This window comes from Mirounga angustirostris, unplaced genomic scaffold, assembly GCF_029215605.1.
Source record: "Mirounga angustirostris isolate CCGP_5_RB_7025 unplaced genomic scaffold, mMirAng1.0.hap1 SCAF_6, whole genome shotgun sequence".
Classification (NCBI taxonomy): domain Eukaryota; kingdom Metazoa; phylum Chordata; class Mammalia; order Carnivora; family Phocidae; genus Mirounga; species Mirounga angustirostris.
The window spans coordinates 20,596,534-20,615,449 of NW_026991714.1; the positions used below are offsets into that span (position 1 = coordinate 20,596,534).

At 37.0% G+C, this 18,916-nt stretch overlaps 1 protein-coding gene across 4 annotated transcripts; it reads left to right on the forward strand.

Annotated features, from left to right (window-relative positions):
* Nucleotides 1-12,286: 12,286 nt before the first annotated feature.
* Nucleotides 12,287-16,383, forward strand: RGS1 (regulator of G protein signaling 1). 4 transcript variants are annotated; one of them, XM_054507920.2, is made up of 5 exons: nt 12,287-12,504; nt 12,872-12,952; nt 13,367-13,431; nt 15,028-15,191; nt 15,945-16,383. In XM_054507920.2, the coding sequence occupies exons 1-5, from the start codon at nt 12,407-12,409 to the stop codon at nt 16,128-16,130; spliced, it is 594 nt and encodes a 197-aa protein (XP_054363895.1). In that variant the 5' UTR covers nt 12,287-12,406; the 3' UTR covers nt 16,131-16,383. The 4 variants fall into 4 exon arrangements, with proteins under 4 accessions (XP_054363895.1, XP_045732853.1, XP_064449944.1 ...); XM_045876897.3 differs by having other exon boundaries at nt 13,370-13,431; XM_064593874.1 differs by having other exon boundaries at nt 12,296-12,396.
* The last annotated feature ends 2,533 nt before the right edge of the window (nt 16,384-18,916 follow it).

Here is an 18,916-nt window from a genome sequence, read left to right on the forward strand (position 1 = left end):
AGAAACAGGGAAAATCAATCTATGACAAAACATGGCTTTGATCCCACCTAACGAAGCCTGACCTGGAAAAATCAAAATGTTTTCAAGTAACCTAACCATCTAAGAATACTTATAGGAATGAAAAGAAAAAAAATAAGTAGCACCCCAAAAAAGTAAAATCATAACTTCTGGTATCCAGTCAAAGATTACCAGGCATGCAAAGAAGCCTGGAAAATACAACCTATAGTGAGGGTGAAAATCAATCAATTGAAAGCCTTCTGCAGAAATGATATAGATAGTACCACATACAACAATGGTACAAACACACCTGGTGCAGGAACATTAGAACAGTTATTATAACTGCACCCTATGTGTTCAGAAAGTTCGAAGATTAAAGATGTTGCGTAAAGACACAGAAGCCATAAGAAGACGCAAATTAAACTTCTAGAAACAGAAACTACAATATCCAGAATGAAAAAGGCACCGGATGGGGTAATGTCTTATTAGACAATGACAACCGAACCTCAAAGGAGAAAATAGAATATGTGTCCATATGTGCCATTTACCACAATTCCTGAAAAGAAAATTAGAGGCAGAGCCTCAAGATATGAAAACCTAAAATTCTACAGAGGAACAGAGAAGCCTTAACTGAGATGTAAAATGTCTTATCACTAAGACCAAAAAAGAAAAAAAAAAGAAAAAGGAAGAAGAAGGGGAAAATCACTTTAGATGGGAGATTTTGATTTCTTTTTTTTTTTTTTAAGAAGCACTAATGATGTGCACATGTGTGTGTTTCTCTTTCTTCAAAAGGGGAAGGAATGGAAAATGAAAGTGGATCTTAGGGGAATGAAGAGGTCATCCCCAGTAAGACGAAGCCTACTGGAGGCAGGGCACTGCCGGGCCTCCTGACCTCTGGAGGGACGAAGCAAGCTATGAGCAGACACCACTGAATAGACCACTAAACAAGTGAAGAAAGACAGTTGCTCAAGAGAGAACTGTTCCTTGGTGCAGAGAACAGAAGCAGACAGGATCTGAGCATGGGATGGGGACAGATTCCCTGTCCTTCTCTATCAACTACCGTGTATTAGTTGTGTGATCTTTGGTACATTACCCCATCCCCTGAGCCTTCATTTCCTTATCTAAAAGGGGAGTAATTATATCTATCTATCTATCTATCTATCTATATATATATATATAATGGAAAATGTCATATTTTTAAAGGTAGTAGATTGTTATAGAAGCAAAGAGTCCTAGAAGAATTAAAATTCAGGTAGGAAAGAGCCCTTTATAAGTGGGCTGCATCATCAGCCATTTTCCTTGCCCACCTAGGCACAGGTAGAGGCTAAGGGTTTAGACTAGGCAGAGAAAACTCCACAGTGGAAAAGACATGAGCAGAACTTTCGATGGCCTTATGGGCTGACACAGTGGATTGGAATCTAGAGGAGTCCTAACACACAGCCAGTTTTCTACATAGGACATCTGTTTTGTGCTGCCGTACAAGGAGTTGGGCACCTCGTTCTTGAAAAGCTGAATGAAATCTCCAATAGTCTGCTGTTTAAGCTGCCCCTTCCGGCTTTGCAGTGGGGGGGACTCTATAATTGCTAAAGAAAGCAATCTGAAAAAATGGGAAAGAATTTTCACTGCCTCATCTCTATCTTCCAAAAAGATCCATATTCCTTCACCACGCCCTCATGTCTCAATCACCCAGGAACTGATGCTCTCGTTGTTGCTGGAAAGGGAAAGAGGGTGGAGATAACTGAGGAGGTGCTCATTTCCTTCTCTTTTATTGCTGGGTGTTAAATGATATTTCTTTTTTTTTTTTTTAAGACTGTATTTATTTGAGAGAGAGAGAGAGAGAAAGCAGGAGCAGAGGGTGGGGAGAGGGAGAAGCAGGCTCCCCCGCTGAGCAGGGAGCCCAACGCCAGGCTCTGCTCCATCCCAGGACCCTGAGATCATGACCCAAGCCGAGCCGAAGGCAGACGCTTACCCATCTGAGCCACCCAGGTGCTCGTCAAATGATATTTCTTAAAGATAAGTTGTTATACTGGTAAAAATACTTGAGAATATTGAGACAAGCTAAGAAAACTTGATATTTAGCTAAATTGTATTGTAGAGGGAAAGGAGAGATGTAGGGAAAGTAGAATAAACTGACAGGATTGTAATTCATAGTTACAGACACCATTTAAAGCAATGAAGGTTAAAGTGTATAATCTTAAGTCATAGCTATAAAGATAACTACCAGGACAAAAATGCAAATCCTCAGATTAATCAGGACAAATTCAAAAACCAAAACAATAGCAAAAATCACACAGACTATATATTCTAGAATAATAAAAATTAAAAAATTAAAAGCAGACCATAACGTGGTGAGACAATGAAGTTTGATCGTTTTCTTTTTGTCATGTACAAGAGACCTGGAGGTCTGCTGACGAGGCTGGAAGTGTGGCTTCATGAGCACATCAGGTCTTCAGATCCTTCTGTATTTCTGTTCAGGCATCCTTAGCTTCTGGCTTTCATCCTTCTGAAACCACATGATAGGAACATAACTGCTCAGGCAGATGGTAGAAAGGAAGAGTGCTAAGGGCAAGAGGCATACACCAGTGAGTCTGTCCTCTTTTAAAATGCCTGGAAAAGTAACTGGTATGTAATAAGTATTATCTGTTGGGTGAATACATTTTTCATGACCCCACTTATGCTGAATTAGGTACCACCTTATGTCTTCCCAGAATACCCTTCATTTTATGCTTAACCCTACATTGTACAATTAGCACATGTTTTAAAATTTTCCATTTGTCTCTCTCCAGAATACAATTCACCTCTAGATTACCTAATACTTAGCAAAGTGATTAGCATACAAAAAGCATTCAATAAATATAATAGTTAAAATAATTAATGTAAGCTTCAGCCCTTAATGTCTTTTTTAGCCATCTTCTTCAAACATTGTTCTGGACATTTGAGCAAAACAGACTCATTCTTATCCATTTAAAACCATACAAAAATTTTATGTAGAAGAAATTTGCTCCACTTTTAGAGTTTGACTGAAAGATTATGGATTCTATAGGAGCTTGGGGGACAGAGCCCTCAGAAGCCCTAAGCTGTCAACTCCACATTGACTTGCTTTGTTCTTTCTTCTAACTTCACAAAGGAAGACAGTTAGTAAAGGTAAAGTTCTCACAGTGAAATCCAGTAGCCATTGTCCATCTGCACATTCAGAAGCCAATGAAGTTAGTGAAGAATAAAGAGAAGTGAAGGGGATAAAAGGGAAGGGAAGGGGAGAGGAGAGAAATGTTGGCACAAAAATACAAGGGGTTTAGCAGGAAAGGAAAGTTAAAGGGATAGGAAAAGGAGACTGAAGAGTGAATCTGAGAAAGAATAAACAAATTTGAATAATTGCCTGCTAACTACATAAAGTTGGGTCTAGTTTTATTCATTGATTAGTATCAAGTATTGCCATCAAGTTGGGCTGTGGTTAAGATAGATTTTAACTTGATGTAATCATGGGTGATTTAAGACTTCTGTGAGATCACAAACACCTGAATCAGTAGCCTCATCTTCCAGCAGTTTTACAACTGTGAGGTAGTCTGGTTTTGGAGACATCCACAGCTGCTCAGATCTTCTTTCTCTGGATTAACTGACATTTGATTTGATAGTCAGATATGGATTCCACCAGGAAAAAAAGAAAAAAAAACACAACTCAAAACTTAAAACTTCTGGGCGCCTGGGTGGCTCAGTTGGTTGAGCGACTGCCTTCAGCTCAGGTCATGATCCTGGAGTCCCGGGATCGAGTCCCGCATCGGGCTCCCTGCTCAGCGGGGAGTCTGCTTCTCCCTCTGACACTCCCCCCTCTCATGCTCTCTATCTCATTCTCTCTCTCAAATAAATAAATAAAATCTTTAAAAAAAAAAAAAAAACTTAAAACTTCTTTCATAGTTAATTCTGAAGTGATTCACTTTTTAAATCAATTTTTCTAGTAAAACAAAAGTGAAATGGTGACATTCTCTCTGGTCTTTGGCCTCCATTGTTTTTGAAACTGTCCCAGATCAGGAGGAAATGTATATAAAGGAAAGAAAATCCTAATGTATTGATCGTTTTTAGGTCTTCTCAGAAGCTTTTGATTTTCTATGCATGGTAAATAATGATTCACTTAAAGATACAAAGGATGAATTATAATATGTAACTACCTACAAGATACTTGTTTCATATTTTTAATTTTTATTATTTTTAAAGTTTATTTATTTATTTCAGTACTCTCTACACCCAATGTGGGGCTTGTACCCATGACCCCAAGATCAAGAGTCACATGCTCTTCTTCTGACTGAGCCAATCAGGCACCTCAAGATACTTGTAAAGGATGTGACTCCCAGGATGGAATAGGATCACGTAAGTCATGATGCAACTACCATATTCTAAAGAGGTTTCCGTTTTCTTGGGAATCAGTTGCTGTTGCATAGTGAACAGGGAAGTCAAGAAAGAGACAGATCAGTTTCAGAGTTGGTCATGCACGTTGCCAGTCCCACTGTGACATTTCCACTCCTTATTCCATTCTGACCTTGCTTCCCTGCTTTCTTGCATATGTCCAACCTCCTGCTATAATTTAATTCAAACATTGCTAATCACTTCACTTTTTTTATTTTTATTTTTTGCATTGCTCACTCACCCTTTCACATGGGAAAGGCAAATACATCTCAACCTTGCTTAAACAAAATGTAAAAAAAAGAAACCCCAGGCTAGAAAAATGGAACAACTCCCACACAAACCAGGCTGCTTTTACTATTTCTGTGCTGTTTTTGGTGTGTTAAGATCTTACTGTCTCAGCTACGAGCCTGGCCAAAACAGACTCAACAAGAGGAAAAAGCCAAAGAATTATAAACAACACACCAAATCCAGATGAAATAAAACTTAAAGCCTCACAATGACAAAACAGAGAAGACAAAAATTTCTCCAAGTAAAAGTTACCTGATTTTTACAAAGAAAATAACAGAAACATATAGCAGTTTATAAGTTTATATCTCCTGATCTTCCATATGATCTGAGACAAAAGATAGAAAAAGATTATGAACTTGTTCTAAATTTTAGTTCCCACCAAATATATTTCCTTGGTTTTCTGTTTCTACAAACCCAAATAAAGACAAAACAAATCACATGGGAGAAGAAAATAGAGATAAAAAGCTAGAAGAAGCTTTAGGAATCTGCTACCTTTGGAACTATGGAATATAAGTTTCATAGTTGATGGCAGCCATGTTTCCCCAGTTTGTAGCTCTCCCAGGCCTATTATTATTTAAGGTACACCCACGATACTTCCAGTTATCTTACTGTTTGCCTAAGCCAACTTAGTACTCAAAATGGGGTTGCTGACATCTGTAACCATGAAAATCCTATCTTAAAAATGGACTCCAGAACAGAAACTTTCCACCAGTTCAAATTCAAACTGAAATAACTTAGCTTTTTCTAGCCTCATTATGAATTAGCTCAGAAACTGGAGCTGTATAAAGTCTGCAGTTGGAAGTGATCAATATTTCCAGCTACCAGTATCTGTAAAAAGCAGATGCCAAGAAAATTAGATGAGGGTTGGCAGAAATAGTCTGTGATATTTCCACATCATTAACATCTGAACGTACATTTATACATTTGTTTAACATATTAGTTTCAAAAATGCCCTAGCTAAGAGAAAAGGAGAGTTATGACAAAAATATTTCTTTAGATTTTTTTTTTCTTTTTAAGTAATCTCTATACCCAGCATGGGGCTCGAACCTACAACCCCTGGATCAAGAATCTGATGCTGTACTAACCAAGCCAGCCGGGTGCCCCCAAACAAATATTAATAGAAAAAGAAACAGTCTGGAAGATTGGCCCAATCCATGCAGAGCTGCAATGGCAGGAGGAGCTCTGCACCTAGAGCAGTTGGGTGGCCAAATTCACTGAGCTTTAGGAAGAAGTCTAGACAGAGGGTTTTAACATAAAATAAAAATGGAAAACATACTGCCTGCCACAAATTCTATCTAAATTCTGATTTTTCTGAGTCTAATTTTTTAATCACTATAGAACCTCAAAAGGAGCAAAAATGTCCCCACAACACTGCCAATGCTTCAAGTTGCTTAATGATCACCTTTGACTTCTGTACAGAGGAAACTGACAAGTTAGCTGATTTGATCAAACTCACAAAAACAAGCCAAAGTTATAGCTTGGTATTGAACCCGCAAACCTTTTGAAATGCAGCAAGTTTAACGTCATTAGGATTCAATGGGCTCAAAGCCCTTCATTTAATTAAGAATTAAAAAAGAAACAAATTAACAAATCAAGCCTATTTGAAAAGGACAAGGCAGACATAGGAAGAATGGAACACCACAGACCACGTGTACCTACAGTAAGGGTAGAATCATGCTAAGAGTAGCCACTATCTCTTGACTTCAAGGTGCTTACTCAAGCAGGAAAAGCATGACTTATTTTGAATATGACATTTATTACAAAATAAATGTCCAGTATATTTTGACATCAATACATGGTAAAACTAAACAAACAAACAAACACAAAAGCGAAACATTAGCGAAGACATGAAGAAAGTGTAGTTAATGGAGTCATGAGAAATAAGTGCCATAGCTTTGGAAAGAACAAAGCATGTCAGGCAAACTTGATAGACTTTTCTAGGAAAATTGCATAGTTAATGGAGAAAAACAAAGCAAATAAGTCACTGTTGTTAACCACTTTCATGTGCAGTAAAAGCAAAGGCAAATCACTGAAATAGTATTACGAGAAATTTGAGAAATTAACACAACCATTTATTGAAGTTGTTCCCTAATAATTAAAAAATACTTTATTTTTTACAAATTGCCTCTCCTTGTTGACTTTTGAGTAGCTCTGCTTTTGCGTTTATGTCCTGTGTTATGTAACATATCATTCCAGTCCAACTACAAATAATGTGTCAATGTTCTTAGAGCATTTAGTTTTCCATTTATTTCAACTTGGGAACAAGACACTTGCTTCAGTACTTGCAAATTTTGTTTGCAAAGCATAGTCAAATAGAGTCTGACATGACTACTCTCCCTTGTTGAAATGATTATAAATCATAGGGTGATAATAAATGAAAGGAGTCCAATATGAAAGAAGTATATCAAAGATAATATTAATCAAAGATTTCTTTAGTACGTTCAAAAATGAAAGAAAAGTGGGCCTATTAACAAGAACTTTATTGGCAAGATGAGCTCTAAGGCAATTGAAGTTAATAGAATCACATGAGCCTCCAGTTCACTGAAGGGCTCACATTTGATTTTCTTATAATCACTTAAATTATAGAAAAGAGGTGTTTGGTGTTGACTATAAGTAGATTAGAACAGAGTGGGAAAAAGAAACTAGATTCTTATCTTGCTCAGTTTGAGTTTTCTGAGATCACTGAATTTCACCAAGTTGCAAATATCTTACTCAAACTTATCAGGTGATTTCTTCATTTAGAAAATAAAATCATAAGCAAGGCTAAAATGTGTGATTATATCCCTCTACCTAGACATAGAGAAAAATCCTGGATCCATTCTTCCATGATCAGTATACATGTAAGAGGTGTCTACTTGCTGAAGACCAGTTTCTCCACTGCAGCCTTTTATACTTTCCAAGGGGTGTTGATCTGGAATGCAGAAACAGGCAGAGAAGAGATACATGCTGTTTTTGCAGTAAATGGAAACAGCATTTTGTTTCTGTCCCACGCATTCAGAGTTAATCACTCCTCTTATGCATTCCTCTCTGATGGCACTTTTCACTTTGACTACTTGCTTAAATACATTTGCTCTACTATACTGTAAACCCTTTAGGACAGAGATTCATTCATCTTTCTATTTGCAGTACCTATATCGGATACATTGTAGGACTGCAAGTAAAGTTTGTTAAATCTGGACTTTTTAAAACTTAATTTATTTATTTATTTTTTTTTTTGAGAGAGAGAGAGAGTGCTTGTGGGGGTGGGGGGAGAGGATGGTAGGGGCAGAGGGGGAGAGAGAGAAATTTTTTTACACAGGCTCCAGGCTCAGCACAGAGCCCCATGCAGGGCTCAATCCTCCATCCCTGAGATCATGACCTGAGCCTAAATTAAGAGTCGGAGGCTTCACCGACTGAGCCATCCAGGGACCCCTCAAGACATTTTGTTTTAATGAATCAAAATTTCTGTTCATGTCACTGACTTTAATGGTATAGATATATTTTCATTTTTAAGATGCAATCTCATACTCATTATGTCCTTTTCCCCATAATTCCTAACTTCCACAACAAAATTTCAGCAAAGGTTCAAAATCAGTTTAATCAATATCAAGTTTGAGAAAGTCATATAGCCAAGCATTCCCTACTAGGATTCAGGTGGCTGGAGTAATTGAAGCCAAAATGTAAAATCAACTCAGCAAAAATTAAAATTTTCCCCGTTGAAATTGATAGCCATAATCAGAAATGTTTTATTGAACCAATCTCCTAGACATTTTAAAATATCACCCTGGGATTTTTAAGGCAGGGAAACTATTCTGTATGATCCTATGATGGGGGATACGTGTCATTATGCATTTGTCAAAACCCGTAGAATGTACACCATCAGAGGAAACCATAATGTAAACTAAGGACTTTGGGTGATGATGATGTGTCAACGTAGGTTCATCAGCAAATAATACCACACTGATGCGGGATGTTGATGGTGGGGAAGGCTGTGGCCAGGTGGAGAGAGTATGTGAGAACTCTCTGTACTTTCCTCTCAGTTTTCCTGTAAACCTAAACGGCTCTAAAACTAAAGTCTATTAATTTTTTTTTTAAATAACACTAAGACCACATGCAATATTCCTTTTCTTATGACTCCAGTAATTACTTATGCACAATTTCACAGAGGAAATATACAAACAAGATTGTGTTTATGAGAGCCACTGTTTCTTCTACTGGTTTTTATCAAATTCTCTACAGTTTCAACCAAAGTGATAGATTCAGTAAAGTTACTATTTTGTCATTTGTCTTTTCTTAATGAATTTCACAAAGAGGGGCCAGACAGTGACACTGTAAGATTCATAGAGAATTTTCAATGCCCTGCCCTGGACTCATCAGTCCTTGCTGATCCAGCCCGCCAAATTTGCCTGGCTCTGGCACATACATGCTTTCCATGTGCTAGCAAGCAGCCTTTGAGAGAGCAGCTACATTAGTGTGCCGTGGAGTTGGCTTCAACAGTCAATTGTGACATAGGAATTTCAGTAGGACCCCCTCTATCAGGAGTTTAATTCTCTGTTTGGGCTTGGAAGCATGCAATTACATGCAAGTACTTGCTTGCAAATGCTTGAACTTGGAAGTCGGTATTTAGGTAGCAAAAAATTAGAGGTGTAAAAGAATTATTAATAGATGATATGAATACTTATCGCTATCTCAGACCAGAGTTTCCTAATCTATCCAGAGAATATTATTTCTGCAGACTACATTCTCTACCTAATGAGGGTTCATGTCTCAAAAATGTTAGAAAATTGCCACATATTCTACCCTCCTTTTAGAGATAGACACATATGTGTTAACATATTAAAGGTTCTCAGAAGATCTGCCTTAACCAATTTAAGAACCTTATTTAACCTTAATTTCCCAAACTTACATGGCCCCATAACCTTTGCTGCTTTGTCCTAATATTGTTAATTTGCCTCTGAAGGAACTATTGTTGCAGAAACATACTCTGCACATTGTCAGCATATTTGGATAACAATAATAGCAGGCCAATAAAAATAAATATTAAATTATGTTTTTCTAACATAATGTACCCACAATTATCTAGAGAAATGAGAGGCTACCAGATAAACCAACATGAGCAATGTTGAAGATTTTAACAGAAAAGTAAATATAGACTGAACCACAAGAAATATACAAACAAATGCCCTTCTGTCATCAGTTTTTAAGCCCCATCGATTTTGTTTGGGTCACTTCCAAAGTGGCTAGCTCATCTCACTAGCTCTCTTTCTACATCATGTTATCTTGCAAACATCAAAAGATGTTTGCACATACAGAGTAATATACATATTCATGAGTGTTTAATAAGTGAATTTTGAAATATTATAAATATGATTTCTTTAATTATTTTTTATCTTGATAGAATACTCTATCATCAAGTAATACCGAAAAGTATTACTCTCTTCTTCTTGTCAACTTTACATAACACCATCAGAAGCCTCTCTGTATAAAATTTGTTTTGTCTTTTCAGGGACAAAAAACAAAGGAGGTTTACGTTAAACTGGATACTCATTGATAAACTCTATAAAAGCTTACATTGCACTAACACCTCTACCTTCATCACTGAGTAGTCACCTAATTCATTGGATTTAAGTTTTGTTTTGGGGTGTTTTTTTTGTTTGTTTGCTTTCTTTAAATCCTTAATCTTTCTTGGGGGGGCGGATTTTGGTAAACTTTTTTTTTCTTTTTTTATTTAAATTCAATTAATTAACATATAATGTATTATTGGTTTCAGAGGTAGAGGTCAGTGATTCATCAGTATTATATAATATCCAGTGCTCATTACACCATGTGTCCTCCTTAATGTCTGTCACCCAGTTATCCCAGACTCCCAGCCCCCTCCCCTCCAACAACCTGTTTCCTATGATTAAGAGTCTCTTATGGTTTGTCTCCCTTTCTGATTTTGTCTTGTTTTATTTTTTCCTCTCTTCCCCTATGATCCTGTTTTGTTTCTTAAAATTCTGCATATAAGTGAGATCATATGATAATTGTCTTTCTCTGATTTTGCTTATCAGAATACCCTCTAGTTCCATCCATGTCATTGTAAATGGCAAGATTTCATTTTTTTGATGGCTTAGTAGTATTCCATTGTATATATATACCACCTCTTCTTTATCCATTCATCTGCCGATGGACATCTTGGCTCTTTCCATAGTTTGGCTATTGTGGACATTGCTGCTATAAACATCGGGGTGCACGTACCCCTTCGGATCCCTACATTTGTATCTTTGGGGTAAATACCCAGTAGTGCAATTGCTGGGTCATAAAGTAGCTCTATTTTTAACTTTCTGAGGATCCTCCATACTGTTTTCCAGAGTGGCTGCACCAGCTTGCATTCCCACCAACAGTGTAAGAGGGTCCCCTTTTCTCCACATCCTTGCCAATATCTATCATCTCCTGACTTACAATTTTAGCCATTCTGACTGGTGTGAGGTGGTATCTCATTGTGGTTTTGTAAATCCTTAATCTTAATTAAAGCTAGACTGGCTCTCTCCAGAGATAATGCCAAAATTTGGAAGACCATCCCCTAAGAAGTACACATTATTGGCCTATCCAAATATACTCTCATTTTATCTTGGGCAGTTTTCTTTGGATACTGTGTGATTCTTTAGTGTCATTATATTTACATATTGTATCATATTAGTATGTTAACTCTACTTTTATGTATTTATAGTTTTGTTTAATTTTCCTTTATTCTTATCCTAAGCAGTAATATACAAAAAATCACAGTTTGATATATTAATTATATTCCTAGTAAATATTAATATTCATGAGCCCCTTAAAGTTATCTTATATATCACCAGAAGGTCTAGCACATACTTTGGAAAACACTAACATGGAAATTTCATGCCATGGAAGTAAGGGATGGGAGGTGCGGTGGGGAGAAGTTAAGATAACCTCTCATTACTCTCCTTCCTATCAAATATATACACAAATAATCAAACAAAAACGTAATTGTTTACTTTACACTACTTTCTGAAAGAAATAAAAAGAATTCTTTAAAATATTGTGATCAGGGGAGCCTGGGTGGCTCAGTCATTTAAGTGTCTGCCTTTGACTCAGGTCATGATCCCAGGGTCCTGGGATTGAGCCCCGCATCGGCTCCCTGCTCAGCAGGGAGTCTGCTTCTCCCTCCCCCCTGCTCCTGCTCTTTCCCTCTCTCTCAAATAAGTAAATAAAATCTTTAAAAAAATAAAAAAGTAAAAATATTGTGATCAGATGAATTTTATAATCAAGGATTATTCAAAGAATTGAGGGGATACATCTCTAATACTGAGTTTCTGTGTGATACAATAAGTACACTAAATGAAATATTTTATTGAAATATGCAATCTTCATGAAGAAACAAGTGTCCCCTCAAACCAAAGACTGATGCTGCTAATACTTTAGACATGTGGTATATGGGTGTGTGCCTCTGTATGCTTAATTTTCTTTCTTTCTTTTTAATCAAGTGACCTATTCTCGTTTGGTTGAGTTTCAACCACAAGACATCACTGTATGCTTCTTTTTTTCAAGATACACGTCATAACACACCAAGAAAGAGGGAACTTCCAGTGTCTGTGGTAACATCACTTGATAAACAGACTCATTTGAACAGCAAGAGCCCGTCTGCCTTTACTATATAAAGCAGCAGATATGTTGACGAGCAGATATTTGCCGAGTGAGGACTATACGAAGAGCAGCCTTCTCCACGCCAAGGTTAGACAAAATGCCAGGAATGTTCTTCTCTGCTAATCCAAAGGAATTAAAAGAAACTGATCATTCACTTCTAGATGATAAAACGCATAAAAAGAGGCCAAAGACTTTGTAAGTTCATTTGGTGTCTCACTTTGTGAATTTGGACTTAGATTATCTTTAATGGCAGAAGGATTGAGAATGAGTGGAAGAAAATATGAGCATTTAGTTAATTAAATCAGAGAAATTAGCTGTTGTATATGTATATAAGTACATTCAGTTGTATTTAAAAAATGAATCACAATAGGGCATTAAATTATGTGGAAATTTTTGCAGACTTTGGCTCATAAAAATTAGCTCAATCTTAATATAGAAAAATGTTGTAACAGCTCTTTTTATTATTGCCTTGTTCCTTGGAAAAGTCTATTTCATGTTCCTTGTGCAAATAAAATGTATTCTACTGAAGAAATGCAAATATTCATGTTTGTATCTTTTGTAGTAGAATGGATGTGAAAGCGTACCTGAGATCTATGATCCCACATCTGGAACCTGGAATTAAACCTTCTAAATCCAAAGACATGTATGTATACTAATATGCTGAACTATCATTTTAAGAGAAGCCTGTGCATTATCTCTCTATTCTAGCAAGTGATTAATACTGCACATACTAGACTTTGTTTCTTTTAAGTAACAAGCCAAGTAAGAGTAGACTACATTAGTATCAATGTAAATTAAGTACCAACATATGTGTGCATAATTTGCTATTTGCTACACTGTTAGAGTAGATGTATTTGGATTTCTTCACATTTTATTGGCAGATATTTTCTAGTAATTCTAAAGGAAGTTTTGTTTTCTTATAGATAAATTTTAAGAAAATGTATGGAACTGGAATCTTAGTTCATGGAGTTATCAAAATGTAGCAGCCATTCTGATTTCATGTGTGATTGCACACACACAAGAATATTTTACTAATTTATGTGAATTTTGTCCCCAGCAGACTCTCCATTAATGAAGTAATGCAGTGGTCTCAATCTCTGGAAAAACTACTTGCAAACCAAAGTAAGTATGATTAACTACTAAATGGTTTTGGGTTTAGCTCAATGCACTAATAGATTGAATGACTTCATTAAAATATAGTATTCTGGATAGAAGAGTGTGTGAAAAGTTGTATTCCAGTTTTTCTGTAGTCACTAATAGCTTCAGCATATTGTGCCTCGTTGTGGTGTAATGCTGACCTAGCCCTCAGTTCTGTCACTGTCCTTCGGGCAAATTTGCCGAGACAATTAGGTATTACCATGGATCATTATGGGAGCAAAATTTAAAATTATGCTGGGCTTCCGAAGTTTCAAGTTTAGTTTTTTAAAAGTAAACCAAATATCTCAACGTGTGACCTGCCATTCTGAAAGCTATCTATAGAATGTATTTTTGTAACTGCTGGATGTAAGAAGTAAGATTCATTCAGTCAATTCACTATTTTATTATTCATTCATTCATTCATTTACTCATTTAGCCTACTTCTCTGTGGCAGGCATTTTAGAAGCACCAAGGATTCAAAAACAAGGACACAGTGCCTTGCTGCCTTGAAAGAAGTTGAGAAACACAGTATATAATTGCATTATATATAACATGACACATGATAACACAGATATGATAAAAAGAATTTTTAAGCAGAGTCTTGTAGGGAGTTTCTGGTAAGAGAAGGTAAAGAATGAGATCAGCTTGTCTTTCCCTCATCATGGGAATTCCAAGTCTCTTGGGATTAGGACTTCAATCAGGTTGAGATGAGCAGTGTGGTCTCTATCTAGAGGATGAACTTAATCCTTTTTTCCCCACAAACAAACGCTCTTAAGAATCCTTGCTGAGGGGGAGGGTGTCAAGTAGTACAATGTGGTTCATCCCTCTTATCATCTGACTTAGTTTACATCCAACCAAACAAATAAATGGTATAGAAATGGCCCCTTTAAAAGCCTCAGTAACACTAGCAAATAGAATCAGTACATCAGCACATTTTCTTTTTTTTTTTTTCTAAAGATTTTTATTTATTTATTTGAGAGAGAGAAAGCACATGAGAGGGGGGAGAGTCAGAGGGAGAAGCAGACTCCCCGCCGAGCAGGGAACCTGATGCGGGACTCGATCCCGGGACTCCAGGACCATGACCTGAGCCGAAGGCAGTGGCTTAACCAACTGAGCCACCCAGGCGCCCCACATCAGCACATTTTCTAACTAATATGAATTGGATGGAAAAATTGTATTTGTTGATAATGAACATGATGTTAATGATCTTCATCAATGTTTGCTTCCCTAAAATACTCTACAGTCTGGCTAGGAGTTGGTATTTGTAAGAGAAGAGATTGTTTTGTAATCACAAGAGCAGAATCTTAATTAGCAGATAGAAACAAAGCACAGTTGTGTAGCCATGACTAAGCAGCTGTGGGACTGTGGACAGGTTCGTCTGGCCCCAGATAAACTATCAGTGAAGGAATCTCTGAGGTCTTCCCATTTTTATGATTTACAACACAGCTGTTTCAGGTTAGCCATCCCTTACCTTACAGCCTAGACAACACAATAGTATTTTTCTTGCAAATTTCTTCTTTAAAGTATCCATTTACTGGCTCAATTAATTTAATTATCTCACCCCTCACCCTTTCTTTTTAGTTGGTCAAGATGTCTTTGGAAATTTCCTAAAGTCTGAGTTCAGTGAGGAGAACATTGAGTTCTGGCTGGCTTGTGAAGACTATAAAAAAACGGAGTCTGATCTTTTGCATTGCAAAGCAGAGAAAATATATAAAGCATTTGTGCATTCAGATGCTGCTAAACAAGTGAGTATTATCTTCATTATCATCAGTTTATGTGTAAAGGAACTTAGGTGCAGAAATAGCTTTCCGCAGACATAGCAAGATTAGATCTTTTTTAAGTATCATAATTTCACTGCTAAATATTTAGGTATGTTCAATAGTTCAGTGCAATAATAATCTAATTTTGTATATCTGAAGACAGTAGAATGAAAAGATTGATTTTGCAAAATTAGCTAACATGATAGGGATGGGGTAAGGACTAGCAGTATTACCAGCCAGAACTGCATCCCAGAATGTCCTTAATGAGTTAGCTTATTTTACATTAGGATAAAATACGGATTAGTGTAATACATACAATTCCAGCAGCAGAAATATTTTCAGTTAGTAATAGTCCCACCTTCCAGTTAAATATTCTTGGTCAAGCAAAAAATAGCTACACAAAGTGTCCTCTCTCCTATAAATTTTAAATGACCACATCACTTTTTCTGATGCATGTATCACCTTGTATGGATATTTAAAATGTTCATGTTTGCCTCTTTTGCATCTCCCAACTATACAGTGGGCCAACTTGGAACAAAGATTTTTTTTGTGATATTTCTTTTTACCTCCTTCATATCTAGTATAGAGCTGGTTTGGAGGAGGCATTTAAAAGATAATTGAGCTGATATAAATGAGGGCTTAATGCCATTATCTTGAGGCGCTTCAACAAACATAGTCACATAGTAAAATGTGCAATGCATTGGAAGTGTGTATTAATTAGCAAGTATTTCTTTTTAGATCAACATTGACTTCCACACTCGAGAATCTACAGCCAAGAAGATTAAAGCACCAACCCCCACGTGTTTTGATGAAGCCCAAAAAATTATATATACTCTTATGGAAAAGGACTCCTATCCCAGGTTTCTCAAATCGAATATGTACTTAAATCTTCTGAACGAACTTCAGGCTAATAGTCTAAAGTGATCAGTTCCTGGCTGGAGAGAACTGAAGATTGTATCAAGGACAGAGGAATGTGCCAGTTACCGCCCCCTGGGTGAACAACCTGGCCCTTTTGAGTGACTCCACAGGCCCAGGGGAAGAGCAAATAACTCGAAATGGATTAACATGGAAGTTATCCAGCCTAAGGGTTGAAGGCACATAAGCAAGATGAGACCTGAGAGACAGAAGAAGGAAGGAGATACTGTGGTCCTGTCATAAAAAAACAGTGGACATATCAGAAAATCCCTCAGAACTGAGAAGGCCGGGTAACTCCAGTTACACCGAAACTGTGAATAAAGGTTTTGAAACCGATTAAAACATGCTATAAGCTTCAAGATCAACTGATATTTATGCTACATGTTATTATATAGAGATTGTATCGAGCTGCTGCGATCTCTTTAACTTGGATGGCTGTTTGGAAAATATGTGTTTGTTATTATTGATGCTTGCAAAGGTTTTTGGTGTTTTGTATTTTTTGTTTGTTTTTGGCTTGAAAGAGATGAAGAAAAGAACAATGTATTTAACTTAAGCTATTGCTCTTAAAGCTGGGAAGTCAGGAAGTCAGAATTTATTCGTAAATTAAATTATCACAGCGTCAGTAAAAATGAGTTTTGTATTAAAAATATATAGAAGCAATTTCTGTTTATGTTTCTTTGCCATTTTTTAGAAACTGGTATTTATTCCTCATATTTAACAAAAATTCAAGCACGGGTCTTCTACTTTCTATCATCTCTTCAACATCTAAAATTAATCCTATACTTATGTATTATGTATACCTATTGGACAGGGTTTATTAGTTTTCTCTTTGCTGTCACAATGCATAAAAAGCAAACAAATATGTTCTCATATAGTAGAGCTTCAAACTGATAAAAATTGAAGACGTATTTAGAAAGGGGATGGATAGTTATTTCAAGAAGTAATCTAATTAGCAATTGATATTTTATTGTGATTTAAATTTTATAAAACTCAATGTTCATAGCAACCCTGTGAAAGTTGAAACTCACATTACATCGCTGATTCCCAAATTTAGCTATCAAAATTACTTAGGATGTTTAAAAAACAACCACCACCACAACAGAACCCCACCTTTTTCAGGGCCTTATCCCAAACTGACTGAATCAGAATCTTGAAGGGATAAAGGGTGAAAATCTACATTTTAGAAAGAAACCCCAGGTGATTCTAAAGATAATTGAGGGCTGGGAACCCTGGGATTAAGGGACAGTCATGCCACAGGGATTACACACAAATCTCTGACGACACAATTTGTCCTCTTTCTGCTATGCGACACTGCCCCCCACTGACCAGAACACATTTCCTAAATCACTCAAGTCTGCAACAGTCCTCTACATGTCAAGTAAGTAGGAAAATAAGACTACTCTGTAGGGATCACCTATAGACAGCAGGAAAATAATCCAGATGACGCATATGCCAGCATAAGCTATAGGCTGAATCTTCCCACATCTTATTGAATGATCAGCCATCCACACTGCATAGTGAAATACCATGGATATTCTTAATACAGGCTTACCCAGTCATCAGGCTCACAGCAAAGGTATGGGGCAACATGTAGATAAGATTTTAAAAGCATTATTCTTGAGTTTCCATGGGATAGAATCCAAACTGGCTCCACCCTAAGCTTTATTCCATGGTTTAGCAGGTCGTATAATAAGAGCAGCTTAGGAAGAGAGTTCAGTTTTATAATAGTAATAACGAAGTATTTCTCTCCCTTACTCATTCCATCACTGAGTTCTGTCAATCTTCCTTTTCCCATCAATGAGTGTAGGAGACATATCACTTGCTCTTTCTCTATTAGCACTGCCTTGGTGTAGGTCCTCACTGCTTGCTAATTCGTGTGACTTTTTTCCCTCTGCCAGTCTCTTCTCTTCAATCCATCCTCTGAATAGCCACAGACATCACCTTCTGAAGCACAGATTTGACCATGTCACTTCCCATGACATATAAAATAAGTTAAAATCTCTCCTTTTGGAAATGAAAACACTTCCAGTGAGACTTTGATGGTATAATTCCCATTGCTCCTCTCTGGGTACTTTCTTACCTTCATGTCATACTGGATTAATTGCCTTTTCTTGAATGAGCCCTGGCCTTCACTCTCTCCAGGCCTTTGGTTAATCTCTACAATCCATCTAAAATGCCCTTACCTAACCTCCATCCAGTTTTCAAAAGCCAGCCAATTATTCAAGGCCTGGATAGAATAACTCTTCCACAAAGGTTTTCGAAAACCTTCCACCACTATGTAGTTATTTTCACTGTCTAATGGATATGAACTGAGTCCATATAAACACAAGACACTCTGCTTCTATTTCCAGGACTATTTTCACATTACACAGTCCAGGCCCTTCAGACTGTGAGGCACGAGAACTGCAACTGTCCAATACACACGCTGGTCATAAAATAAATGCTTCTGGTCTTTGTCTTGTTAAGATGCCATGTTAAAGAGCCAACCAACTTTTTTTTTTTTTTTGGTTTTGAAGTATATATATTTTTTTCTTTTCCTTTTTTTAATTGTTATGTTAATCACCATACATTACATCACAAGTTTTTGATGTAGTGTTCCATGATTCATTGTTTGTGCATAACACCCAGTGCTCCATGCAGAATGTGCCCTCTTTAATACCCATCCTCAGGCTAACCCATCCTCCCACCCCCTTCCCCTCTAGAACCCTCAGTTTGTTTCTCAGAGTCCATCGTCTCTCATGGTTCGTCTACCCCTCCGATTTCCCCCCGTTCATTCTTCCCCGTCTGCTATCTTC